This window comes from Pleurodeles waltl, chromosome 10 (genome assembly GCF_031143425.1).
Source record: "Pleurodeles waltl isolate 20211129_DDA chromosome 10, aPleWal1.hap1.20221129, whole genome shotgun sequence".
Taxonomy (NCBI): domain Eukaryota; kingdom Metazoa; phylum Chordata; class Amphibia; order Caudata; family Salamandridae; genus Pleurodeles; species Pleurodeles waltl.
Window position 1 is genome coordinate 74,962,950 of NC_090449.1, and position 27,905 is coordinate 74,990,854.

The 27,905-nt window shown below is 42.9% G+C and overlaps 1 protein-coding gene across 1 annotated transcript in view; it reads left to right on the forward strand.

Annotated features, from left to right (window-relative positions):
* The window catches only part of NTHL1 (nth like DNA glycosylase 1), a 114,829-nt gene that overhangs the window by 41,991 nt on the left and 44,933 nt on the right, over nucleotides 1-27,905 (forward strand). Inside the window, exon 3 of the mRNA XM_069209753.1 lies at nucleotides 16,624-16,794. Coding sequence (XP_069065854.1) covers nucleotides 16,624-16,794 — 171 coding nt within the window. The remainder of the gene's footprint in view (nucleotides 1-16,623; nucleotides 16,795-27,905) is intronic.

Genomic DNA, 27,905 nt, shown 5'->3' on the forward strand with positions numbered 1-27,905 from the left:
AGTAGAGTTCTGTTAAGCATGTAAGAAACAGTGCACTGTCGCTCCCTAAAATCCATAGGAGCGAAGGTCCCAGAAAAATTCTGGAAAATGTCTTCAACAGGGACTTTATAAGATCCTTCCTGAAAGATGATACCAGTCTGCCTGTTTGCTCCAGTCAGTAGCTTCTTTGCAGCCAACAGAAAACCTTTCAAAGCATCAAATGCTTTGAATTTGTGTTGCGGTCAAGTGGGAGAAGAACAGATCATCACTGAAACCGACATTCCACTTTTTCACTTTCTGAATCCCCATTCGATGGGCAGGCTTTTCCTGACAATCCTAATGCGTCTTGTTCTCCTTCAGCCAGTACAAGCTATGGTAAACACATTCTAAGATCTTGTTCAGTACTCAAGGCCACTAAACAGTCTGATCTCAGGCTATCATCTGTTGCATTAGGAACAGATACTTAACTGTTACCAGTTTCAGATGCTAAATAGTTACCCATTCCAAGGGATCCTCCTGTTACACTTGACATGACAGCTATTTCCCATGAGGAGTTGGTCTACTCACAAGTCAAAGCTCACGGCGCCTGTCAATAAAGAATTACCACCTCCTGTTGATCAGGAACATCTGGCGCCTGTCGATCAGGAACGTCCAGCAACTGTCAATCAGGAAAGACCGGCTACCCCTGTATGGTTATGCCTTGTCTCCTGCCCATTTTTCTGGCAGTCGAGGAGTACATTGCTCTTCTTGTTATTTATGCATATCCAGAGTCGGAGGCATTAGCCAGTTGTTACCAGGTCTGCCCCTGTTCCCAACAGAGCCATGTAGGGTCATGTAGCACTATTACAGAAGACCTCTATCAGCAGGGCCGTTGGAATTATGCGATTGTGCAGCTGCACAATTTTTGCATAATTGTAGCTCTACAGCATTTGCCACTTAATGCAACATCTGCCGCATGTTCTGCAGATTTTAACGTAAAAAAATGTATTTAGCTCAATTTGTTCAAAAGTTGGTGAAACCGAAGCAACATGTGTTGCCACACAGAGGAAGTCCCTTTGTCAGTGTTTACTGGCCACCTTTCTGCAGCTTATTGCTATATTTGGGTGTTAAACTGGTACTAACGAGGTACAACTAGTGGCCAGACATCGTTAATAATTTTAACATGCATTTGCAGTGCAATAGGTTTCACATTTGCTTGAGTTAGAGCTATTGGTGTTGTAAATTCATAACTGGACTTTACTTGCCACATAAATGGGGCAACCCTAACTCATAACTAACGAGTGGCCCTGCATATAACTAAAGCACTTCCATTTACCTTCTGCCTCTAGCTGCAGCCAGAAATGAAAATGTTGCCATTTAGCATCCTAATTTAAATCTGACATGCTAATTCCAATATAATACCACTTTCACCACCCCACCATCAGCGTTGCTGGCTGGCTAACAAAATTCCCAAAACAAGACAGCCATGGAGGAGTAACAAGAGAAATAAACTAGAAGGGTCACCCAAACATATCAATAGTGTTCAAACAGTCATAGTGTAATAAGGATATTAAGTTGGCCTGAATCATGGTCATAATTGCAACAAGGAGAGAATAATAAAACATGCACAATTATAATATAAACTTAATAAAAACATTTCTCAGAAATAAACAATTGGCATTCGACTATGAAAAGCCCCTAGAGGACACCACATTGAAAAAAGCATGTGTAAGAAATCTGGTTATATTACCATATAGTTAGCCCCTAGAGGGCATAAACACATGAAAAGAAAATGACTGAAAGTATTGCCGTCTAACCATATATTTAGCCCCTAGAGGGCATAGTGCATTACACATTTTCAGGGCTAGCAGGCCTACTGCAATGATATTACAAACAAGACCCTTAAAACACAAACTACTCTCAGCTATAAAACAAATGTTAGAGCCATTAGAGAGGTTAAAAAGACACTGAATGGAGGGAGGGGTTATTTTGGGGTCCTCATGAACCTAGTCGGGGGACCGAGAGATGATCTAGATAGAGCAAGTTGTGGTGAAAGTTTTGAAGGTGGTACCATTGTCATAGGACTACCACAGGCTGAGCAAACATGTTTTGAAAAAAATGCCCTGCAAAGCATTATGGGACGACCGAGAGCAGCAAATATTTTAGTATGTTGACTGTAATGCTCAGAAAAGCCCCTAGAGGGCACCACAGTGAATATCATTTGTAAGAAACATGGTCATGTAACCATATAATTAGCTCCTAGAAGGCATATGTGCATAAAAATAGAAGGGCACAAGGTAATGTAGTGCAACCATATATTTAACCCCTAGAGGTCGTAGTGCCTTACACATTTTCAGGCCTAGCAGGCCTACTGCAATACCACAAACTACTCCTAGCTGTAAAATAAAAGTTCCAGCCACGAGAGCTTAAAAAGAGAGTGAATGGTGGGAAGAGTTATTTTTGGGTCCCCACTATTCTAGTGTGGGGACCCATAGATGACCTAAACAGAAAGAGTGTCATGCTGAACGTTTTGGTGGTGGCCCCATTGTCCTATGACCACCACAAGCTGAATTCTGGGCAAAAAATGTTTTGAAAAAGAATGCTTGCAAAGCATTATGGGACAACTTTTCCTGAGTGCAGTGAATATTGGAATATTCTCTCCTGCTGTGCTGGGAGAGCCACGTTGCGGATTTCTGTGTTTTTTAGTAAACCATTTATCAATTATAATTGTTTTTGGGAAAGCTATGGAGCGTAAAGGGGAGAGCTAACAGAAAAGACTATAGAAAAGTAACAGTGTGAACAATGTGACCAGTGCTGCAATAGTTAGCGCTGTTAGTGCTGTGAGGGCCATGGCTGCATGAAGCACGAAGAGGAGTGACAAAAGAAAAAAAATAGTTCACCCATGCAGAAGTATATCGACATTTGTTCGATTATACATGTAACAGGGGCAGTCTGTAAGGCGGGACAAAAGTAATTACCAATGACATCAAGGGATTTTTGAAAGGCAAACCCACAAACAAGTGAAAGTGGTGGGCATGGTTAAAAGCCCACAATACTCACAACAGGTCAAAGCGCTTGCCGCTCAACCTAAAAATGACTAAGTGGTGAAGTGATACTGTCAAAAACTGTGTTGCATCATGCCACATAATTTGCCTTTCTCTTGTCACATAGTTTGCTCAACCCTGACACATTTGTCCCTCTCTGCCGCATAACTTCAGGGGCCCCGTCTATAAATTCCATTTCTACCCTGGCCTTTCAAACATGTGCATTAGATCTGCCTCCCCACTCTGAAGGACCTTCTGCAAACAATGAGGAGGAGGCGGCCAGTAGTTAGGACGCAACAGTTGCATTTGGGGAAAAAACTGAAAGTAACTAATTTACCCAGTATTTTTCAAGCATGACGAACTGATGACGGAATGCTGTTGTGGTGTTACCCTGGAAATGTTAGATCACCTTGAGGGTGTCTTGACTTGGTCAGTGTAACTGTTGGGCGTAAATATGTACCCTGTTTGCGTGTTGCCCAGTGCCAGGGAGAGAGAGTTACTTTGTAGGCCTGACGGCCACAAGATGGCCGCTGCTTGTTTTCTGCCCATTGTACGGACCTGACCTTCTCTTCACGTGGCCTTGCTTTGTGTACAGGCCGGATTGGTTTCTATGTGTGGGTGGTTGACCTTCCTGCATTCCTGAATCAATGTTTAGAATGCAGTCTGTTCGGGGCTTATTTTCCAATCATGTCAGGAAGTAACCCTTGGCTTTTGGTATGAAGAGGCCGTACTGCTTGGTGTCTGGAGCCATATATTGCGTGTTTTTTTTATTTTTATTTTTATTATCACTATTATTAATAATTTATTTCAATTGCTGATAATGCTTTTTGCTGTTCAGGCACAATATGTAGAAAAAGTGGATTGTAAAACTCCACTGTGGTACCGCTAAAGTCCATCTTACATGCCGAAACCTACGAGATCCACAAAGCCCTGATAAATAGACAGACTCCCCCAAAAACATGTGAAAGTGTTCCGAAATATTTCAAGTTTTATTGTGGGAAATGAGGCACCATCCTAGGTGGAAGCTTAGGGAATCTTTGGAAACAATTGTGCAAATCTTCTACGTGTTTGCTGTCTTTAGTTCAGTTTTCTTGGATGTTTACAAAGCAAGTGTATAGAAATATTTAAACTGAGCAGGCGTCCACTGATCAGCCCATCGTGAAACTTGGCTGAGCAGCTGGTAAAATGAATGGGTACCTCAGTCAGTGCCTGTAGTGTTGCAGTTTTATGCGAATAGGTGCCACGGCCACCAAACCTTTGCCCCAGTTATTCCCCATTCGGTTCTGATGCTCTTATATGGTTTTCCTCTTTCTAAAATCTTTTGTTCATACCAGAATTTTAATCACTTCCGGGAAAGTTGTAAAAGTAAAAAATATCTTTCCACTGAAAATGTGTGCCACATCCTTGGGCTGTCACTACTGACCACACTCCAGTGGCTCGCACGCCAGTGAAGCCTAATGGTTCATTTTTGCCCCCAAAATGATCACAATTTAAAGTCCCGAGGGAAATGGCTTATTGCTCCCGGCGCTGAAAATGTTTGTTACAAATTTGAGACCGTTTTTTGGTGGAGTCAATCATATGGTTAACAATTGGATTGTTTGGGCTGTTAGCACAGTTTTTCCCGCTCCATATAACTTTTAATCTCACCTGGGTTCAACTAAGGGTTCTTGTTTTTTTTTTTAATTACTTTTATTGATTGGGTACTTTATCAAAAGTTATTAGCAGGTGTGGTCGCCCTTCTGACTCTCTTCCGTATACATTATATTTCTTTTTTGAGATCAATAATTTTTTCATGTGTATTGATGCTATGTTTGTTAAAAAAAAAAAAAAAAAAAAAAAAAAAACAATTGTGTAAGTGACCAGAACTTTTCTTAGCAAGCCACTCCCAGTACCGCTGGTCTGCCGAGCACCAGGGCTGCCCATTCTTGATTTAGGCACATGCCTCTTTCTTCCACTACCCTGTCTCTGATCTTATGTACGTTATTTTTCATCTCTGCATTCTACTTTTGTTACCATTTTGCTTCCCCCCTTATCCTCTTTCTGCCTTTCTTGCTTGCTGTGAACCTAAGTCTGAAGATGGAACGCAAGTCCCGGTCTCCACAGACGTGCCCCCACCAGAGCTAGTAAGGCACCGCTGGATGGCTAGTAGCAGCTTCAAGGTCTTCAGTGCAGTGAGTCTTTACTCTTGCTTGTAGGTTTCATGTTTTAGCCTGACCATTCGGCTCTCCTAAATTATATGTATAATAATATACTTATGGGGCCTCCAGCTAGCCCTCTTCATCCATTTCTCTGTTGCTGTGTCACTCAACTTTCCTTCAACCCACTCCCGCATATAGCATGGGGCAGTGGGTCAGCCCACTTCAGGCATTGGCTAACTTCAATGTGAGTGATGAAATTCTGCATTTAAATAAGGAGCACATCTATATCAAAATAGTTCTAGTCGGTGCCAGACTATTATGGCAATGTGATTTTTCTGACCATTTTTTTCTGTTAGCCAATGTGCTTTTTACAGCTTTCCTAACTGTAAAGTTTTGCAAAGGTCATCACAAAATAGTTGACAAAGGCCAGTAGTTAACGCCAGACATATGGGTTTTGCCAGTGCTTGTTTTACTTTTACATTCATAGGCATCACAGGTTCGCAAGACCTGTCTAAGCACATAAGCTTTTATGCTCATTCGACACAGTTGGGAAATGAGCAGTTGAGCTGCTTACGATTATGATGTTGTGTATTGGCAGGGGTGGTCCTTCTAGCAGGCATGTAACACCCACTTACTTAAAAGGGTTTTACCCGCGTCGGCTGCCAGAATAGCAGGCAGTCTCATAAGAGATGCTCCCATCGGTCCTTAAGAAGCCATCTGCAGCCTCACGATGTTATATATTTTTTATCGCTCATTGTGCAGCCTCCTCATGCTGCCCAATCATCCCACTTATCAGGTGTTTATCAAGGACATTATCTCAGGGTTATATCAGCAAGCGCAAAAACACTATTACTACTACCCACATCTGCTACACATAAACGGGGAACCCTACAACCCTATGTGGAGGAGGAATGTAGGGTGGCAGAAGATTCATTTCAGCAGGTGAGATAGTGCAGTGTGGTGTAGGGTCCGTACGGTGTAGAAGGGCGGGGGAGTAAGACGGTGAGATGAAGACCTGGGTGGAGAAGGGTGATGGGATAAAGGAGTTAAAGGGCTTGGATGGAGAATGGAGGCAAGTGTTGAAGGTTAGGGAGAGTAGAGGATGAGAAGAAATAGGTGAGAGGGAGACAAAGGGTTATGTGGTAGAAGATTGGGAGGGAAGGCTTAAAGGGAGAAGAATATAGAGGGCAGTTGTCTTATTCACCCCATTATTATTGGGGTTCACACCCAGTCGATCCCGTTGGCCCCAAGGAAATAGCACGCTTTTTCAGAGATGAGAACAACTGGCAGGTGACTCAAGTCTCCTGTAGCGACTTATGCTCTGGTAGACAAGGAGTTTTATGAGTCAGATAAGCTGGTCTGAGAATCACTTACCTGCTGGTGTTCATACATTGATTCCCCCCTCCCCGATACTCCCCAATCAATACACTCTTGCAGAGGTTAGGATGATTCTATCATATAATTTATTTTGCATTATTTGCCTTTAAATCGTGTGCATCTGTATGGCCAATCGTTTTTGTTTGAGCAATTCAGCAGATATGCAGATCAGCGTGAATTTAAATATGGGCCATTCATATTTCACCATACTTCCTTAACCTGTTAATCCATTCCCTAGCCCAAATACCTTTAATATTATTAGCCGTATAACTCACGTGGCTGTATTTGTTTGCTAAACTGAAAATATGCCAAGCCATAGAAAGTTTCCCCTCATACCTTCATGCTGTCAACAGGTCAGGAGTGTGAATTCTAACCTTTAGCATCTTCTTCAGCGACTGGCCGATGTGCCTAACTCCATCCCTCCACTGTTAACTGGTACACCTTTACACTAATGATGTCTTGAAGTGAGAAGATATCACTTGTGATTGACACCTAGTTTGCTGCAAAGATGTGAAAGCAATGCTCCTTTGAAGATATCTACAGAAGGTAATGCTACTTTCACTTCTTCCTTCCGTGATGGATCTCTACATTTTGGCCATCCAGAGGCTTCCCGATAGGAATTCCATTCCATGAAGGATTATGCCTTTGATACTGCACAGCAAGATTTCTACGTACTAGCCATCACATTCAACCAACCAACCTGAAGCCCTAACTGCAGGTCCCAATCCAGTTTGGACAACCATGCATACAGGAAGATTCAATCACCATAATCATCCTTTCGTCCACGCACTGTCTAGAGCTCACAAGAAACCAGCACACCACCCAGAGGCAAGAGAAGAAGTGGTGAGGATCCCAGATCTAGAAAAACCTTAAGGCTAGGAAAATATTACACCCAACAAACAGACAATTCCAAATTCGAAAGCAGTCTTGTCCATTAACAGAAAGAGCACATCCCCAAATGAGAGCAGAGCTGTCATCTGACAGGCCTATGTATCATATACAAGTACAATATGACCATTTATTCAAGAGAAAATGGACAGGATAGTTTGGGAAGCTCTTTGAAGCATCGAATGCCATTCTTGCTGTGAAACCCTTAAGTTCACCCAAGTAAATGCCCTTCACGACTCTCCTGATCAAAACCCTTTCATATCCCATAAACTCCATCAGACCCATCTAGTGAAGGGGACATCATCCCATCATAAGTCCTTCTCTGGTAGATATTTCAATTCACTGCTGAAGATCGTCTTTTCCCAGACACTCGAGTCCAGACTGATCCTCCCATTGCTGAAGTAGGTCAACCTCAAGCTGCAACAACCTCTGTAATTATTGCCTAATTACTTACCTCCGGGTTTAGCCTAGATCAGCAAGAGAGCATTCTCTAACCAATTAAGAGTGACTAAAACCATTCATGGTTCAGGCCACAGTGCAGTCCATGAAACTGCATCCTTCTTTGTGGTTGAAGTCCTGACAGTGGTGAACAGTGGCGTCTTGACCCACTTGACTTCCATGCGACACTGGACATAGTGAACAATGTATCCTTGCTTAGCGCCTCACTTCATGAATGGCTTTCAAGGAGCTTGTGCGGCTGTAGTTCACATCCTGACCAACTGGTACAACCCTGCCCAAATGAACCCCTCACTATCAGGACACATAACACCAAAGTCTGTGTCGTGCTCAAGGCTCCATGTAAGTCGTCTTTATTCTTTATGTGGAACCTCTTGGCATACTTCCATTCAGCAAGAACATCAGCATCCACCAGCATGTGGATTATATACCTTAGTTTGAAGATCACATCTGCTAGCGCTGGTCATCTGGAGAACTACCTCACGGTTCTTCCACCGTGGCTGCTGAAGGGCTACCTAAATCTGATACCCTGGAAAACTTCGTATCTCCCGATCACCAGCGGCACCAGACAAGCTAAAGTCCAGGAATGCCTGCAGCAAAATGCCATGTGAGATTACGCCCACCTCTACTCTGCTCCAACATTTGGAAATGACCAACTCTCTTGAATTCCATATCACAACACCTTCAGCTTCACATCCAAAATTGCTAAGAACCAGACAAACTAGCAGTAACTTTAATTTCTTTGCCAAACCAAATCATAACCTTCGGATCCTGACTTAAGAACCTGTTCAAGAGCTTGTCTTGTCTGCAACGTCAATAGATCTGCGTGCTCACAGTGCAGCATGGCAGTATCCCTTCTGCCAGAATTGAATAGACCTCACTTTACTGCATACATTGTTCTAATGAATAAATTCTTCATATAGGTTAACAAAAACTAAGTCAACATAACAAATGTTGTAGATAAAAATTGTAACAGATGGTCAAGGCAATTGCACAGACAAGTCACCGTGGGTGCATTCAGGTTGCTGGACATACTGGTTTCGGATGTGAGGGGCTGAACTTGCTGTTCCTTAAACAAGGCAGAGCTGCAGGGCATTGGTTCACTGGTGAACCTAATGATAAAAAGAAGCCCCATGCTTCCAATGTGCTCATGGACCCCTTGTGTCGTCATGTCCAGTGGCAGCACGTAATTTCACTGTGTTGTACCCTTCAGTCATCTTGGAACAGAAACCAGCATGGACCATCTGTTGTGCCTTGACAGTGAAGTAGGTTTCACCCCAGAGGTGTCCAGAGTCTGGATCCTGGTCTGATGGAGGTATGCATAAGTCCTTAAAGAGAAGCTTTTCCCTGCTTTGAAATGCCTACAATTTCTTTCTATGTCACACTATTCAACGTGGTGACCAGAGGCAGTTATTAGATATGGTTATTGGACTTGTCCTTTTGAGTCCAAACAGCTTGGGCATCCCTGCAAGTTTCAAATTGCAATGAGGGTGAACATTTAACAAACATTACAAAAACATCTCGCGCAACCTTCCGGTGTCCACAAGTGTACAAAAACAGAAAAGAGTATAATCGCTTAAAATGCACTAACAAATAGGGCTTTGGAAGTCTTGTCGGTCACATTCTTATAACTAAGGCCCACTGTTATCAGTTTTTGCTGATTCTTACAGAAAAAAACACAGATGGAAAACCATCTATTTTCCTGTCTGTCTGTTTTCACATGTGGAAGAATTTGGAAAATGGTCCTTCTTTTGAATGATTCTGACTACGGTCAGTAGTGACTACCAAGTCACAAGCTGTGCAGGAAGGGGAGTTGAGAACAAGAAAAAATATTTACTGAGGAAGCTTAAATAACTGCAGATGTATAGATTTTAAAGGTTTTTCCAGGGTGCAAATGTTTTTAAATGATTATTATGTACGGTAAATGGCTTAAATCTGTTGGACATTAAGATGCACGTATACATTTCTCAGTTAAATACATGTGGAAATGTACCCATTGCAGCTTAATTGTTTACGCTAAACACATGATGCTCTACTCGTGTTGTTTAAGCTTCACATCCAACTGAGAAACAGGAAATCTGTGCTCCAGGGCGATGGTGAGAATGTGCAGAGACTGTTTGCTCATCATGCTGTGCTGTGCATAACAAAGTCAAATTTCCAGTTATTAAATCTCTAAATCATATATTTAATTGTCGTTAAACTGTCATTACAGAACCATGTGCTGATGCCAATTGGCATCAGGGGGGAGAAACAGTGCCGGGAGCAGAGTCAGCGGGTGTCACCTTGACGCGCTGGCGATGAGGCGGTGACGCTGCTGTTCGTCATCTGGTGAGGCAACCAGAGACAGGAATGTCTCAACAGAACGAGGGTCCAAACAACAGACACATGCAAAGGACAATAAGAAACACTGGCAGCCTCAACATTTTGAACAGGTGCAACACAGAAGCAGGGAGTGCACAGAGCCTGGTCTGTGCTCATTCAAAACCTGTTCATAGGTTGACACCTGCGTGACTGTCTGGAGGATACCTACTTAAGCTTCTGAGAGGCGGCAGAGAGGCCTTTCTCCATAGGCTGAGAATGGGCAAAAAAGACCTTTGGTACCTTAGGCCCAGTGACCTTCTAGGTAATGGCTACTTATAAATAGATGCTTAATGAAAGAATCAATACACATAGGTCTCCAATTGATAGAAGTAGGACTCTCAGGATCCTTATATGGGATATCACAGAAGTGAGAATGGTGTCAGTACTCGCATATTCACTCACTGATCCATCTATACATACCCTCAGTGACCTAAGCATCCACTCCAAAGATCTGACTTCAACTTGTCTCACATGCCTTAACTGTAATTGTTTCTTTACAAGTTCAAGCTTGTACTAGTCTGCCCTGTTATGCGGAGAGTGGAAGTTTCCACTTGTCTTCTAAGAGAGAAACTTGCTTTGCTACTGTCATACTGTTTTTATTCTGTAAGCAGTTAAAGCTCGCACTGAAGCTGGCCCTTTGGTGCCTCTCCTGTCATGGGAAAAGCTCATGCTGATGCTGCCCTACCTGTACCTGTTCTCTGACAGAGGGAAGATTCCATCGTTTCTGCGCAAGGTGTACCTTTTCTTCGAAGAAGGGTTGTTTCCACTACTGTTGCCCCATCTTATGAAAACAATCATTGGCTAGGCCAATAGGTCTCGCCTATGCATGAACTACTGCCTTTGCCAGTGTGTTTTAGCCATGTTGTACAACAGTGTGGCTGCTTTTCACCATGGCAAAAAGAGTGACGTAGAGGAGAGTGGCATGGACTGGAGTGGAGGGGCATGGAGTGGCATAGAGCAGTGGTTCTTAACCTATTGTTCAGGGACCACTGGAGGTCCCCAAAGCCTATTCAGGGGGCCTGTGAGTGTTTTAAGAAATTAAATAATATCAACAGATTAATAAAATGCATATAAATAAAGGAGCAAAATGTGAAGTTAAACATTTTAAAACGTTCTGTAAATGTGAAGGAATTTGAAGAGGAGGCTAAACCTTGTTAGTATGATATTGTTTTTTGGGAGCAGTGCAAGTGCATGAAAAAGAATATAGTATGGAGGATGAGTGACCTCAGTTGAATTTAGAAAAGCGCCAACCTTCCATTGCAATTTAGTTTTTTTATATTCGCTAAAATATTTCCTCATTTGTGTATTTATTTGATGAATGCTTATCTCTGTATTTTTATGCCATTGTTTTGAGGTTCAAATCAAGTTTGCTTAGGTCCGGGTATCTAGCTTCCAGTAATGACTCAGGGGGGGTTGCTGGATTTTATTGATTTGGGGAGGGGGTCCCGGATTATAGTTATGAACAAATAGGCGTCCACAGAAGTCAAAAGGTTAAGAAAGGCGGGCAGAGAGTCGTAGAGTGGATGGCATAGAGGGCCATGGACTAGAGAAGTGTGTTGTAGTGTCATGGAGGGGCAAAGAGTAGCGTGTCCTGGATTGCCGTGGAGCATGCATGGTGTGGTAGTACACTGCCATTACAGACAACACATTTTCAATTGAAATGACCATTACATTTTCACAGACATACAGTTTTACTGACAACTATACAACGCACAAACAATAATGTGTGGACATGGCATCACCTAGTCTGATTTGTTTTGATCTTATTAAAATATTTGTTTCCACCACACTTCAGAATTGCAAAAAATGTGCTTCATTTGTGCTTTTATAATGCTGATATATTCTGAAATATTTGCATGTTTCTGTTTACAGATATTTAAATTGTGTGGTGTGCTAGAAAAAAGCCTTTCCTTTCACACCCGCCCCCAATTGTCAGATTCATCCTCTTACATTGAAGACAGAGAATGAAAAGGAAACACCAAGCTCAGGCTGTAGACAGATCTAGACATTTGACCTCTGTTGATGAATGCATAGCAAATATGACAAGATAAGACCAAATTTTAAAGGCCTGTTTACAGAAAGGGAGCACTCATTGAAGAATATAGTAAACAAGCTATGCTCCACCGGAGATACAAAGGCATTCTGGACAGCCTAAAACAAATAGTCATCAAATACAAAGCAAACAAATGTGAATTACAAACCACAAAGCCAATGCCAATGGTAAGCAATGGGTGGAACTCATTCCCAGGGAAGCTTTCAGAATGTCCCCAAGAAATCTTCAGCAACCAGACAGCTGTGCTGTCTTGTGGGCTTCAACCTAAAAACAAAGGATATTTTGAATAATCCTCCAAAGGATTCCCAGACCTTTGAGAACCTTTTGTGGGGCTCTGTGCAAAAACTAGTTGTAGTGGCCTGAGCCAGAGACCCTGGTTTCTATTCGACTTTTCAGCTTGACCAAACTGTGTGACCCTGAGCAACTACTTATTTTTGCTGTGCCTCTATTTCCATAATCATCACACTTGAGAGCACCCAGCCCAGTAGGTGAGAGGGCAGAGCTAGCAGTTGAAAGGCAAATCGCTGTACATGGGCTAACATTAAACTCGTTAGAAAAATGGCACTCGAAAAAGAGGTTATTTGCGAAACAGTGCGAGTACCATCAGCTGGGCCTGCCTTAAGACATTGAAAAGGGAAAAACAATCCACTGCCAGTCCTCTTCTTGAGGGGAAGTTTGTTGTGACTACCCCGATGATGCCCTGCTAGGTCTCCCGGTGGTAAGAAGATAGAGGTTGTCTACCATTGGCCATGTAGCGGTTTATTCAGGGCCTCTGGAACGATCCGATTGTCTGGCTGCTGCATTTTTTTACACTTTTATAGATTTTCCACATTTACCACATAATCCGTCATCTACTGCATTATCTGCAGGTTTTAACAAAAATAAACGTTGCTTCTAGCTCAAACGGTTCAAAAGTTACAAAAAACGCAGCACATGTGTTTAAGTGCAGTGGTAGGCCCTTTGCAAAGCTGCACTGGTCCCCTCTCTGTTAATTATTGGTACTATATTTGGGTGATAACTTGGTACTAATGAGGTGCAGCCAATGCCAAGGCGCAGTGGTAACAAGTGCAAAAATTACAAAATAATGAAGTAACACGATCACAACATGTGATGAATTACGCTGCACAATTTGACTTTTCTTGCCTCGTAATTAACTCAACCCTGCCGCATAGTTTGGCTGTCCCCTGCCGCATAGTTTCAGTGGCCCTGGGTATATTACATCCTCACATCACCTTTCTCATTTGCTTCTGTAAACCCTGAAAATATTTTCCACCGCACTTACTGTGTGTCGCCAACCGCTCCAAAGTAAAGTAGAAGAAAAGCGAGTGCACGCTGGAGCGTCACTGCCATTGGAAAACGCAGCTTACTCTTGGTATGGAAAACATTGCATGCCTATTTCTAGAGTCACTGGAATTATGCGGTAAGGAAGGGACGACTTATTTGGCAAGAAAAGTTAATTTATGAGGTGTAATGCAGCATATGTTGTGATAGTATTACTTATTTTCTGTTTTTCACAATTGTTAAAACTGTCCGGCATAGATTGCACCTTATTTAGTACTTGTTCTACATCCAAATATAGTAATTAGCAACAGAAAAGTGACCAGTCAGCTTTTGCAAAGGATGTGCCTCTGCGTGGCAACACATATCGCTGCATTTTTAGTAACTTTTTGAACCATTTGATCTACAAACATTTTTGGTTTACAATCCGCAGATTATGCGGCAGATGACGGATTATGTGGCAAATGCAGCAAATCCATAATTATGCGAATAACGCCGCGGTCGCACAGGCGCAGAATTCCAGTGGCCCTCATTTCCAGCATATTTTGGAAAAAGTATTACTATTCCAACCGCTAGATGACAGCATAAAGATCAAAATTTGAATCGAGAACAGCTTAAAGCATCAATACTGTTGTTACAAATAAGAAACATTTTGCATGCATCCTCCTCCCTAGTATTGTGGGCGAACATCGCTCCAGGTTTCCACTAGATTGTCTGGAAATGCCATAATATTGAAATGCAGATCTGAATGATTCAAAGTAATTCATTTGATAATATACGTTTTTCCTTGATAAATTCAGACAGAGGCCTTGCATGGGGAAGATAGAGATAAAATGAAAGCAAGATCAGCCTGAATCAGCATTATATTTAAATAAAGATACCGTCTGCAGTCAATTAGAGTGAAAATGAACAAGTTTGAACCGGTAACATGCCAGGATGCGCCTCTGCATCAGTGTGCAAGTTGGTAACATATTTAACAAAATAGGATCCAAGTTTCCCATAATATTTATGGGGTCTTGTATTAAATGGGACACGTTTTTGCAAATTTCTCATTTCAGAATTCAGATGTTTGTGACTGCCCAGCGCGCCTGTCTTCACGTGGGAGACAGAGCTGGAACAGTGATTGGGCCGTGACCCGTGGGGCAGGATCTTAGACAATTAGAGAATTTCCACTTCTTTAGGGCACCGGCCCATTTTTTTTGAAGGATAGAATCGTGTTTCTCGTGGCCCAGAAATCAAACAGATAAAGGTCTCATCTTAAGTAAAGAAACAGAAAAGGGGTCGAGCAAAAATCCTGCATCCTCTGCGTGACTCGCACTGAAAGCAATATATCCTGTAACCAGTGCTAGGCCTTCAGTAGTATTTACTTTTTTTATTACTTTTTATCAAGAAAATGCACAAGTGCAAAACAATTAAAAAAAAAAAAAAAAAAAAATACATTTTCCTGCATTTCCAAACTTTAGCGGTATCCACACGTGCCCTCTGAAAGCATTGTGTTTCCTATATAGTGTCTTCGGAATACATCGTTTTTTCAAAGCATTTCTAAATATCTTTTAATGCGTTGGGACAGGAACTGAGTATATGAACTGAATTCCATTGTGTATTGCTGTACCCTTACTGAGAGGGATTGGCAGTCTCTTGTGGGCAGCTGAGACAATCTGCATGCAATGCCCCATATCAGAGGGCTTTGGCCATCTCTGACCAGTGACACAAACCACATGTGCTGTCCCAGTGCTTCGAGTTTTATCTGAGGACTTTGGCCATCTCTGACATGGGCAGGTGATCCCATTGCGTTGATATTTATCTGAGGGCTTTAGCCATTTGCCACATGGGAGGTGGCACCTAAAATGCATGCGGATGAGACAATCCCCCCTGCATAATTGCCTATTGCTCAGGTGACGGAACAACTGCAGCTGACTTTTAATGAAAGGCCATCATCCTTTGTAGAAAACATTTTCTGCATATTTCCACTATAAACATAACTCAGCACTCGGGCGACAACTACTGGAGTCCATGCCTGTAATGAACACGCCTAGGCCCAGAGGATAGAACCATTAAAGCATCCAGTATGATCAGTGTCCTGGACTTAGAGGCGGCAACCACTGCAGCATTCTAATGATTGACCTAGAGGAGACAACCCCTTGAGCATTCATATGATTATTGTCCTAGAGGAGACAACCCCTGGAGCATTCATACGGTTATTGTCCTAGAGGAGACAACCCCTGGAGTATTCATACGGTTATAGTCCTAGAGGAGACATCCACTGCAGCATCCTAATGATCATTGATCTGGAGGAGACAACCCCTGGAGTATTCATACAATTATCGACCTAGAGGAGACAACCGCTGCAATATTCATACGGTTATTGTCCTAGAGGAGACCACCACTGCAGCATTCTAATAATTATTGTCCTAGAGGAGACAACCACTGCAGCATCCTAATGATTACTGACCTGGAGGAGACAACCCCTGGAGTATTCATACGGTTATAGTCCTAGAGGAGACATCCACTGCAGCATTCTAATGATTATTGTCCTAGAAGAGACAACCACTGCAGCATCCTAATGATTACTGACCTAGAGGAGACAACCCCCGGAGTATTAATACGATTATTGCCCTAGAGGAGATAACCACTGCAGCGTTCATAGGATTATTGTCCTAGGAGACAACCACTGCAGCATTCATTTGATTATTGTCCTAGACCTAGAGGAGACAACCACTGCAGCATTCATTCTGATATTGTCCTAGGCCTAGAAGAGACAACCATTACAGCACTGATGTGATTATTGTCCTGGACCGAGAGTTCTCCTAGTCCAGAGTGGCCTGTTGCTTTAGAGCAGCCGATTGAAATAAGAGGGGTGAAGCTACCCAAGTTGTGCAGTCCTGGTCCTCGTGTGGGCATTTAATCTGTGTTGCTTGTGGGTACCAAAGGAGGGGTCTGTTAGGAGCTGTTAGTAAACTCAGCTATAAGGCTGCAAGAAGCAGGGTGGTGGTCTCTGTTGTCACAGGGAGCATGGGGGACCTCTCAGACGTGCTCAGTCTCCTCACTGCTGTCCCTTCTTCCTCCCTAGGTGATGCGCTACCAGGTCCTACTTTCATTGATGTTATCCAGCCAGACCAAGGACCAGGTGACTGCAGCGGCCATGTCCAGGCTGAAGGAGCACGGCCTGACGGTGGACAGGATCCTGGACACAGATGACGCTACGCTGGGGCAGCTTATTTACCCCGTTGGGTTCTGGAAGGTAAGCTCGGCAGTCTGGGACTTGGAAGACTGTGCTCTGCATTTCACTGATGAAAGGAGTGTTAGACGTACGCATGCACGCCCAGCTCTACGAGAGGGTGGTGCAGCGGTAAATTGAAAGAGATGGGCTTCGGACTCTTGCACCCAGTTACTGGATAATACTTGCCCATAAATGTGATTTAGCATTTTTTATATATTTTTTTTTTTTAGGTTTAGGTGCTCAGTAAAACGTCATCATACTGCCTGAAGGCCTCGGCAGAGTCTGAGATCCTGAGCTGCAAACAAATGCAAAATAACACCAGAATTAAGCCAACATAGGCAGTTGGAGAAACTGTGATATTTGTTCATCGTGGGCAAAAGCAGCGCCTAGGGTTTGGGGTGTGACTGGGTGGGGGATGGGATCTTGCACTGTGTGCAGTTATCCTCCCAGAGACACCCTGAATAATACAAACTAATGACAGAAAAACATCACAAGGCCCATACACTCTGCTTCAAGGTCGAGGTGGACAGAACAGTGAGTTGAAAGCTCCTTGCTGATATCTGCTGTGGTATGCAGGTCAAAAGTTCAAATTACAGCAACTTTGCATTCCATCCTTCCACGGTCAGTTATTTAAGTACACTTTACAGGCCTCGAAAAATCATAAAAAATTTACTAGACCTGCAAGTCGAGTAACTTAAGTAATCTACTCAACCTAACTGTAATGTACTTGACCCGTAAATGGGTCTCAAATTGTGTGATGCTAGGCAAACAGTTTACAGAGTTGCCTTTTTCTTTATTCCCACATATGATTGCACCTTCAAATATGTGAGCTCAGCATTTCTGCAGTACAGAAAAAACTCTTTTGTTTGATTAAGTAGACTAACGTTTGCTGCATGTATCATAATAATCTAGCCCAAATATAGGTAACACATGCCCCAGACTTGCTTTTAGTTTTCTAACAGCATTGCCATCAAGGCAGGAGTGTTTCTCAGTTTGTTTGAACACTCACTTTTAAGAAATATATTACTAAACCATGATGTGGTAGCATATTGTCATCTACATACAGTAAATATTCAAGAAATGTCCAAATATCGTTCCACTAACTTGCAGCTTTACTGATAAAACTATATAGTGTGTTAACAATCTGTGAAAATTTTTTTTTAGAAAACATGTCCTTTGCACATCAACACCTAAAGTATTCTCATTTGTTTTCATCCAATTCAGATATTTTCACACAGAAATACACTCAAATGGGCTTTCACAACTAGTGAAATATATTTTGAAATGTTTATACAGTCGACTTAGTCATTTAAATGTTGTGTGTTAGGAAAAACCAGACACCCTATGTCCTTTTATTTCACATTCTAAACAGCAGGTCACACAGTTCACCTTACAAAGTACTGGAACTCTGCATTCAGAAGGAAAATGAATTGTAAGACAAACTGACTTTTGACCTCTGTCTGTGAACACAGAGCAAATGTGACATAAGAACAAGATTTAAAGGCATCTTTTATTGCCCCTCCACTTTCTGACTGAACAGAACACCTGTTCTTTGTGAACTCGCCAGAAGGGGGCGAATAAGTCCTAAAAATAGCTCGACCTGATCAATTATCCCATAGCAAGTGGTCGAGTAGACTTTTCGAGCCCTGACAAATATAATTGTAACATGGGACAATTGTAGTGTTTAGAGATGGCAACGACTTGTTCATGTAGCGCTACATAAAAATGCATTGTTATTTCCTTCCCTGGTATTGCAACTCAAGACATAGTTTACTATCCAGGAGCCACAGTATTAGCTTGTTAAGGTATTTCCAATCCTTCCTATCAGTATTAATAATTTTTTAAGAGCTGTGTGATAAAAAGCAGAGTTTACTGGATGCTGAGCTTTAAACTTTACCAGTACCATTCCTGTGTAACTCATCCAGTCGAGGTCATTTTATTTGCATTTTAGGATTTATGGTCCTACTCATCCCACTATACAATCTGGACTACAAGTCCCATGATGCAAAGAGAACCCGTGGTCTAGGTCAGTCTCACATGGGTAACTTAAACTCTGTTCAAGATAGTGGCGTCCCTGTAGATTCTAATAAAAAAGGCTGCTCTTGCAAAGAAAGAGTTAAAGTAAATCAGCTTTCTGCCACTCAGACCAGGTAGGAGGATTACAATATTTTCTAGCTATTGCATCAAGAATTTTAGATTCTATTAAGGACATGGAGGCGAGGATTATGCTTCTCTTTCTTCACCGTTTATTTTCACAGCAGCCAATCAACTTAAAGCTTTTAATAAACACTACATTACCCATGAACACATAGTCACATGACCAACCATAGAACGTCTGCCCTATATAACTTACTGACAGCCCCCTAACTTCCTCTTTCTTTGCTGAAGTCCAGTGGATAACAGTCTCCTAACCAGAACAGTCCAAGACCCTGCAACAACAGGACCCACAACAACTGTCAAAAATCACCAAGGCCCCAACTGGGCTGAACTTGACATTGTGGAATTCGGAACCAGAAGTTCTCAGACTGCACAACTGAAGAATGGCCATCAAACACAAATGTAAGAAACAACAGGTCACATTCCTCAAATTGGCTAACTCAGGGTATTCAACACTGGATATCATACTTAATTCTGGAACCTGAGGTCATCCTCATCAAAGATCTGCCAACAGACCTCAGGTAGCTGGAGCATTTGTCCCAGATGGATACAAGAAATCTAGTAACCAAACCTTAAATGGAACAACCATATAAACGGGAGGGTAATTTCATAAAGATAATATTGTCACACAGCTATTGCAATTCGCCATACCATGAAATTACAAGAATGTCCTAATATGAAACATTCAACTGGGTGGGATAATCCTCACCTACGTGGTCTAATGGAATCTAAAATTCTTGACGCAATAGCTAGAAAATTTGGTATCCTATGTCAGGCCCGGAGGCTTCGAATTATGCTAGTTTAAAGCTGATTCACAACCCCAGATGCCCCATCAACCTAGGCTTATGATAAAACACTTTAAAAGTAGAATCAGAAGACCAGTCAGCCACGGCCATAATATCCTCTAGTTGTGAACCAGTAGAAAATGCCTTAGAGGCCATGGCTCCACGAACAGTGTGTGCTCCAAAGAGTCACATTGATACCCACTGAGCTAAAGTTGCCGTAGAGACCGGGTGGAAAGGTTTCTGTAAAGAAAGAAGCAATCGGCCTGTCAAATCCTGTCTAAACTAATGTGCACACTCTTTGTAAGCTTCAATGCATTGCACCACTCACAACTTATTCTCATGAGGAAATGCAGAGTAAGAAATACAACGGGATGCAGTTTTTGAATGTCTTGAAAAGGAAAAAGACACCCAGAAGGGAGTAAATACTGTACCTGCAATGTTCAAGGCTCTCACATCTGAAATTTGTGTACAGGAGATCAGGCATAAAAGCATCATCAACTTTGCTGAGAGTTGTCTACGAGACAAGTCCTTGTTACAAGGGAAGCTCCTGAGGAATTGACATCTCATAACACTGAATATTTTGGGTTGAGGCGGTTTCACCATACAAATGCCGCAAAGATGTTTACAGACTGACTGTAAAAAAAAAAAAAAAAAACTGTAAACTTTGCACTTGTATAGCGCACTACTCACCCGTTAGGGTCTCAAGGCGTACGCATAACGCTGTGGAACCCCTCCTGGCTTTTCCCTGTGAGGCGCCCACTCCTGGGCAACCCCCAGGCATCCAGGTGCTGTCAGGGCCGTTGTGGAGATTAAGCAAGCTATTGCCCAGAGTTACAGAGTGGGACTCATTTATTAGATTAGGCACTGAGGTGAGAATTATCTGGTCCAAGGGAACCGTTCTATAAGCCAGGCCCTGGGTAGCCAGATCTGAAAGGAAATTTACTAGGATATGAATTTCTGCCCCCATGGGATCTACACTCCGTTCACTGCACCAGTGTACCCATCGCCACCCTGCGTGTTCATATTGCTTATAAGTAGAGGGGGCCCAGGATTTTGATAAGAAAAAAAATCATAGAATCTGAAACTCCTTGCACTTGTTAGCGTCTCTGGAAAGTCTCCACTCCATGAGGGACAACAGACCCTGAGATATCAGAGGGTGTGGAAGGCCCATATGATCCATTAGGTGATCCTAGAAAATTGGTATCTTTACTGGGGAAATCGCATGACCGTGCCATCGCTGATGGGAACCAGGGCTGAGCTTTCCAGCATGGGGTCTCTAAGACCACTTAAGAACCCTGTTGCTGTATTAGGGCGAGAACCCTCGGCATCCCAGAGAATGGGGGAAATGCATACCGAAGGTCCTGGGACCACGACTAAAGAAATGCTTCTGAACCTGCCGTTAGAGGATCTGTTCTCCAACTGAAAAATGTTGGTAGCTGGCAATTCAGACGAGAGGCAAAAAGATCTATCTTGAATGGTCCCCAACCAAGATTCAATGCCTGAAACACCTGCGGAAGTGGTTTCCAATTGCCTGAATCACAAAGGATACGCAAATTCCAGTTTGCTTTCACATTGGATCTGTCCGGAATGTATTCCGCTACTACTGAGATCTGATTATGGTGGCAATAATGCCAGAAATCCTTCGCTATCTCTTCCCGTAGGCGAGATCTCGTACCCCCAAGCAAATTATATGCCTTATCACGGACACGTTGTCCATCTTGAGAAGACTACAACATTGAGCTTTCTTGGGGGAGCTGGATTTGATCTTAAATGCCCCTGCTAGCAGTTCTAGGCAGTTGATGTGATACTGAAGTTCCTCCTGAAACCATCAGCCCCCCTGTCTCTACCGGGCGCAGCGTGCTCCCCAGCCCTATCGGCTGGCGTCTGACTCTACGGTTACTTCTGGAACAGAGGCAAAGATTGCTCTGCCATTCCATGCACCCATGTGGGTCAGCTACCAGGAACTCTCCGTACTGGCCTACTCCAACAGAATTCTGTTCTGAGTACTTTAGACCCTTGTGAAGGTGTAGGATCTTTAAACGCTGAACGGCTTGATAATGCAGACAGCCCACAAAGATTGCGAGAATTGACTATGCCAAGAGCCTCACTAGATGGGCTAAAATCTTGATAGAGCACCATTTGTACAAGAGTAACAGGAGCTGTGCCTTGACGGAATCTATCTGAAAGCCTAAGAATTCAAAATTCTGGGAGGGCAACGTGCTGGACTTCTCTACGTTGATGAAAAACACTAGGTCTTGTAGCAGTTGAATTGTCCAAGAGAGATGGCAAACAACTGTCTCCCTGTCCTAAGCCATAACCAAAATGTTGTCTAGATAGACAATTAGTCTCACCTATTTCTCTGAGGTGTTGCACTACCGGTCACAAAAGCCTAAATACCGAGGGGCTGGAGACAGCCCGAAAGGAAGGGCACAGTACTCGTAGCAGCAAGGGCCCCATTGAAACTGGAGGAATCTCCTGTGTGAGTGAAAGGCGTCACCGAAAGAAAAGCATCCTTTGGGCCGAAACGCACTAACTAATCACCCTGCCGTAAAAGGTCTCTGAGTAAGTGTATGCCTTCCATTTTGAAATGTCTGAACACCATCCATGAGTTGAAATGCTTGAGATTCAGCACTAAGTGGGACTTTCCGCCCTTCTTTTGGACCAAAAAGATTGTGCTGAGGAAACCTCGAGGATGGGGTAGAGTCTTCATGATGGCTCCTTTCCGAAGAAGCGAGCAAACTTCCTCCTCTAAGAAGGTGCGTTTTGAGTGAGAAAAATCGGGTGGGGGGAAATTGAACTGGAGGGGAATAAAACTAGACAAAACCCCCTGCGCGGTTTACAACACCCACGGGTCTTATGTGATGTGTACCCGCTTACTCAGAAAGAACTGTATTATCCTCACCTGTAATGGCAGCATCTGAACAGTTGTTTCCTCCTCTGTAACCTCTGGAGGTGCGTCTGCGCCCCCCTCTGTATTGGGACAGGTAGAAGTTAGAATTGCTGTTTGCACCTCCTCTGCTTCTCTGATAGGTTGCCCGTGAGGCCTGGGAATTTTCACGGCCTGACATGCGACCTCTGAAGCACCCGGCCCTGTTAAAAAGGGCATTATTGAAAACTTTATTGAGTGAAAACTGCGCTTTGTCAAGCACCGCAAAGGTGGCAGCCTATTTACTTGAATCCTTAACAAACTCATTGCCAAATAACAGTTCGTTGGCCAGAGAACCTGCCTCAGTGGAGGCCGATCCTGCCAGCTTGGGGTTCAGTTGCATGAGAAATGACCTTCTCCTTTCTGGTGACATGGCGCAGTTCACATTTTTCAATAGGCAAGTGGCTCTCTGCGCCCACTCCAAAATGACCTCCGGATCCAAGGGGGAGTTGGATTCTTTAGCATAGACAGCCAGGTCACAATTTTTTGTGAGGTTCAGAAAGATGTAGAAGTTTATCCTGACACCCACGCCAATCACGGTCCAGATCCTTCTTCGGATCTTTTGTGAACTTTTTTAGGAAGGTAATCAGATTTGGATCTAGCCCGGGAGTGTCGGCCACTTTCCCAAGGAAAGAAAGGCGAGGGCATTCAGATCTCAGGGTACTCCTAACTTCTTTCTCGAAGCCCTTGTACAATCTAGTCTGAACATAATGCACATCTTCCACACAAGGAACCCACTCAGAGTGGGGTGGATAATATTTTCTGGGTCAGACAAAAGATTGCGGCCACTCGAACCTGGGAGTTCTGACAGGACATAGTGAGTTTTGTGCTTTTTCTTTGAAGGGGGAAAGAATGTCTTTTTGTGACCCAAATCCTGTTATGCCAGTATGAAAGTCTGTTGTGGAGAGAGCCACCTACTGCAATTTACTTTGCCAAATATGTATGAATTTCCCCTGGGCCAGGCCCTGTAATGCGTTTTCCAGCCCCTCCGGGCGTAAATGGGACCCAAAATGCTTCTCAGAGATGCGTGTTGCACACTGAGCGAACTGGAAAAGAAAACGCATCCGACTTGGCTCAGTGAGCGCGTGAATCGCCAATAGAAGGAGGACTGCATCTTCAGTGAATGAATGGAGCACCAAAGCTTCTGCTTGTCCCGCTACCACCCCACTATCTGGTGTGCGTTCTGTATAAAGGCTCAGGGTAGCAAGTGCGACAAAACTCAATGAAATAGCACAATCAATTGCAAACTGGAATATAGAAATTGCACTTATGTATGGCTGCTGAGCAGTAAAGAAAGAGGAAATTGAGGGGCTGTCAGGTTATATAGGGCTGAGGCTGTATGGTTGGTCTCGTGACTGTGTTCATGGGTAATGTAGTGTTTATAAAAAACTTTGTTGATTGGCTGCTGTGAAAATAAACAGTGAGGAAAGAGAAGCACAATACGAAGCCTCTGGTCCTGAAATAGAACTCAAGTGAAGTTTAAACCTTAAACTAGAAGCAGAGCTGTTGGACTGGTCTGGTGCCACAGGGTCCTAGTGTCCCTTCTGCTTCTTGCCTTCTCCTCTCCTGACGTCATCCTACCGCTCTTTCTGCGGCTACATTCATACTTCTTGTTAAAGAGATGTGGAACTGTGTACAAGCTGTAATAGGTTTTGAGAAACCGTTTCTGCTCCTATTACAACCGAATTTTGTTAAATAAAAAACACGCCAGACTTGATTTTCTGCTTCCTTTTTTTAACAGTAGGAGTTTTGTTTTTTGAGTCTAGGTTTTCACATGTCTTCGTTGATTGGTGTTTTGGGTTCTCAGAAGTAGGTGTTACTAGCCGCCACTACAAAAACATGTCTTATGGCCTCGTACAAACCTTTTCACCTTCTTCACTGACACATTTACATGGTAAATTCAACACCAGACTCCTGTTTTTATATTATTCAGTAAAAAAAAAAGTATATGTGCAAATAAACAGGGATTTTCTGCCAATTCTCCAATCCATTGGTCTATTGAAGTGACATTTACATTCTGGTTCCTCGCACTCCAACATGGGGAAGTAGGTGAGCCCCCTTCAGTTATTGGCTGCCTGACACTGAGTGGTGGCATTTTCCCTGCTCCGATGTTCACAGCTACCAAAAAAGGAGTGCACTTCAGTGTTACGGCTGGTCAGCGTAGGCTTATAGACCACGTCTTTATTTTTTTATTTTGACATTATTTGTCCATATGTTTGTTAAAAAAAAATACACACTTGCCACAGCCAGACTTATTGGCTTTGCTAGTGCTTGTTTAGTGGACAGTGCCTTTTATATATTTTAGTATATGCATTTTTTATTGAAGAGTTTGAAAAATATAAGCAAAGTAATGTTAGAATTTGTCATGCAATTACAATTCATCACCCTCCAACACTACCCTCTTCGTTGCTCTCCCTTTCTCCTTACCGTGTACAGGCTGTTATTGAAAAATTACATTCACAACCTAGGGAGTTACAAGCACTAATTCCATAAAAATTGGATCTGATATAATTTGTCATCAGCAAACTTTGTGTTGGTTAACAACGATTTAGGCGTCGCTGCAACCTTCTTAACATTATCAAACACAATACAATCTTAAGCCTTATAGTGAAATTAAACAGACGTACTAGGGTCTTGCATATCCTTTCAATGTAATCACAAGCCCCTGTCTCCGAGTTGTTTGTGAAATCCAAACTAGGGGTGAGTTTACAAACGTTAACCATCTTATGGTTTCTTTTTGTGAGAGCCAACTCACATGGGACCGATAACCGTACTGAAATCCATCAGTGGTCAACATTCACTTTTTATCTACAAGTGCAGGCTTTAGGAAACATGGTCGCCATATTGGGTGAGTGAAAAGCCAGGCTTCTGCTCTTCCACCTAATGCGAGCCCTCCTTTACATCCCAGTTGATTGAAGGTAAATGTTGAGAATGCAAGATTCTTATTAATTTGCATTTATAATGTGTTCGAGACAATAACGTATCACTTGAGCGTGCTCTGCGGTTCATTTCTGCAGTTTCCTGTAACATCACTTACAGTTCTTGCCTGGGTGTTCTGATGGTCACAGCTGCCCATACCCTGTTAGGTCTCACCTGCGGATAGCTTTTATCTTCTGTTTACGAAAGACGGCTTTTGGTTATGGACCATATCAAAAAGTTGCTGTGGGCTTGGAGCCCCCCAGTCATTTGTCATTGGTTTGCTTCGTCACTCTCATTTGCCTGCTGCTTATTCATTGGCTAGCCTTCCTCTACCTGTATTTCAGTGTCCTGGAGCATAGCCTCCTTACAATCCTTTTGATTGGCTGGTCACATTAGGTAACTACAGTTTTCTTTTTCTTTAAGCACTCCTTCTGAAGGGCATATGTTGTAATTTTCTCTTGTATGTGTTCTCCACCAATACCCACCTTTTGTGCTCTATACCTTGCTCCTTCACGCCCCCACTAGCGCTCTCCCATACGCTCAACTACTTGTTACGTACCCACCCCATGCACTCTGTGTTGCTCTCTCTCTTCCCCTACCCTGTCCATTGCTTCTCCCTCATTTGCTTTTTTAAAACATTTATTTCCGGTCATTTGCTTATTCCCCCCACTTTCTCCTTTGTTGCACCCCAGCCTTCGCTATACATTTATATTACGGTGATCTCAGGAGTGCCTGTTTGATAGCGTAGTATATCACTCCACTTTTGTTTCGTCAGGATAATGGATGTGGACATTGCTAAAGGATTTTGTGTTGACGGAACATCTTTGCTAACATAAAAGACAGTGTTGACTAACATTTTGTGAATGTGGAATTTTATTTTACAAAGTAAAGATGTGTATTTTTTTGTTTTTTTCACAATTAATGGGGTATGAGGTAGTTGTTGGGACCAGTGGCACTGTCATCCAGCAGCTGCTGCAGTCCCTCTGTCTGTAGTGTCCTCCTCGTTGTCTTCCGAGTCATCACCTGTATCCTCTTCTTCTGTAGGCGTGGGCATTAATCGCCTTACACAAATGTTATGGAGCATGCAGCTGGGATGTTGCATACATTTTACAGTGCTTAGTCCACTGCATCTCCTGATCATGGCAGGCACCTGAAGGGCCTTGAGTAGTGCAAAAGCATGCTCACTTGAATTTGGAGTGTGGCTGTGTGATTGGTAACATGCCCTTTCAGTTGTGTTCTTGGGATATTAAGTGGAGCAGAGACGTGGATATCCAGTCATCTAAAGCAATGAGAGCATGCAGGTAATATATATAAGTTCACATTATCTATTACAGCCTGTATGTCACGTTTCAAAAGGATGTTTTACTATAGCAAAGGTGTTTTGTTTTTTAACATTGATGTGAGTTTTGAAATAGTACTACAAGGACCATAATGCATTGCTGTTGTACTTCTTTTAACTATATGTGCCAGGTAATGCAATTCTTCTGACTAACAAAGACAACACTTAATTTGTAACTTGATGTTGGGTTTACTTGGTTTGTCTGCAGCAGTGAGGTTGAGTGATAGATAGACGTGTCTATACCTGCCCGTTAGCCATGTCCTTCTAGGGCAGAGGTCTCCAAACTTTTTTATGCCGCGCCCCCCCAGTTGGAAAATAAAAATCATTGGGCCCCCCTCAGAATTTTTCACAATTATTTTATAAACATGGCAATGTTTAAATATGTCTAAATCTATTTAAGCATTGCAGTTAAGTACTGTTACCTTTTTAAAACTGCCATAACATGCTTCTGCTTAAAACAAAGGCCTGTTATCTGTATAACATTTATTTTGGCCAGAGTCTGGGGCCCCCCTGGGATCACTTCAGGCCCCCCTAGGGGGGCCCGCCCCCAGTTTGAAGACCTCTGTTCTAGGTCTCTGTGGTATGTGCTATCCTGTTACGAAGGATCGTGGAGTCATTCTGCAAATCATGCTCAGGAGTGGGTCAAGGCAAGCTCAGCATCGGGTGGTGTTTCTGATTGCGGTACATTTGAAGGAGGCAGGCCTACAAAGGGGTGGTCAGTGGCACCCAAGAAATTATGAAACCCCCCTTATTGCATAGAACTTTGCCTTAATGTCAGTGAATGTGAATATGTGGGGAAAATGATGAGTTGAGATAGTGAGGTGCGGAGTGCACCCATTACCTGCCTGAGGATATCACAAAAAGTTGGCTGTGAAAAACCTGTGTAGATGGCCTACTGGCATACTAGCATCTGCTCTTCTTCTGTCACAAAGAAGTGCAGGACGGCAGTTTCATGTGGGAAGGCACTGCTGTCCTTATAGCAATATTGAGCTCCAGTGCCTCCTCT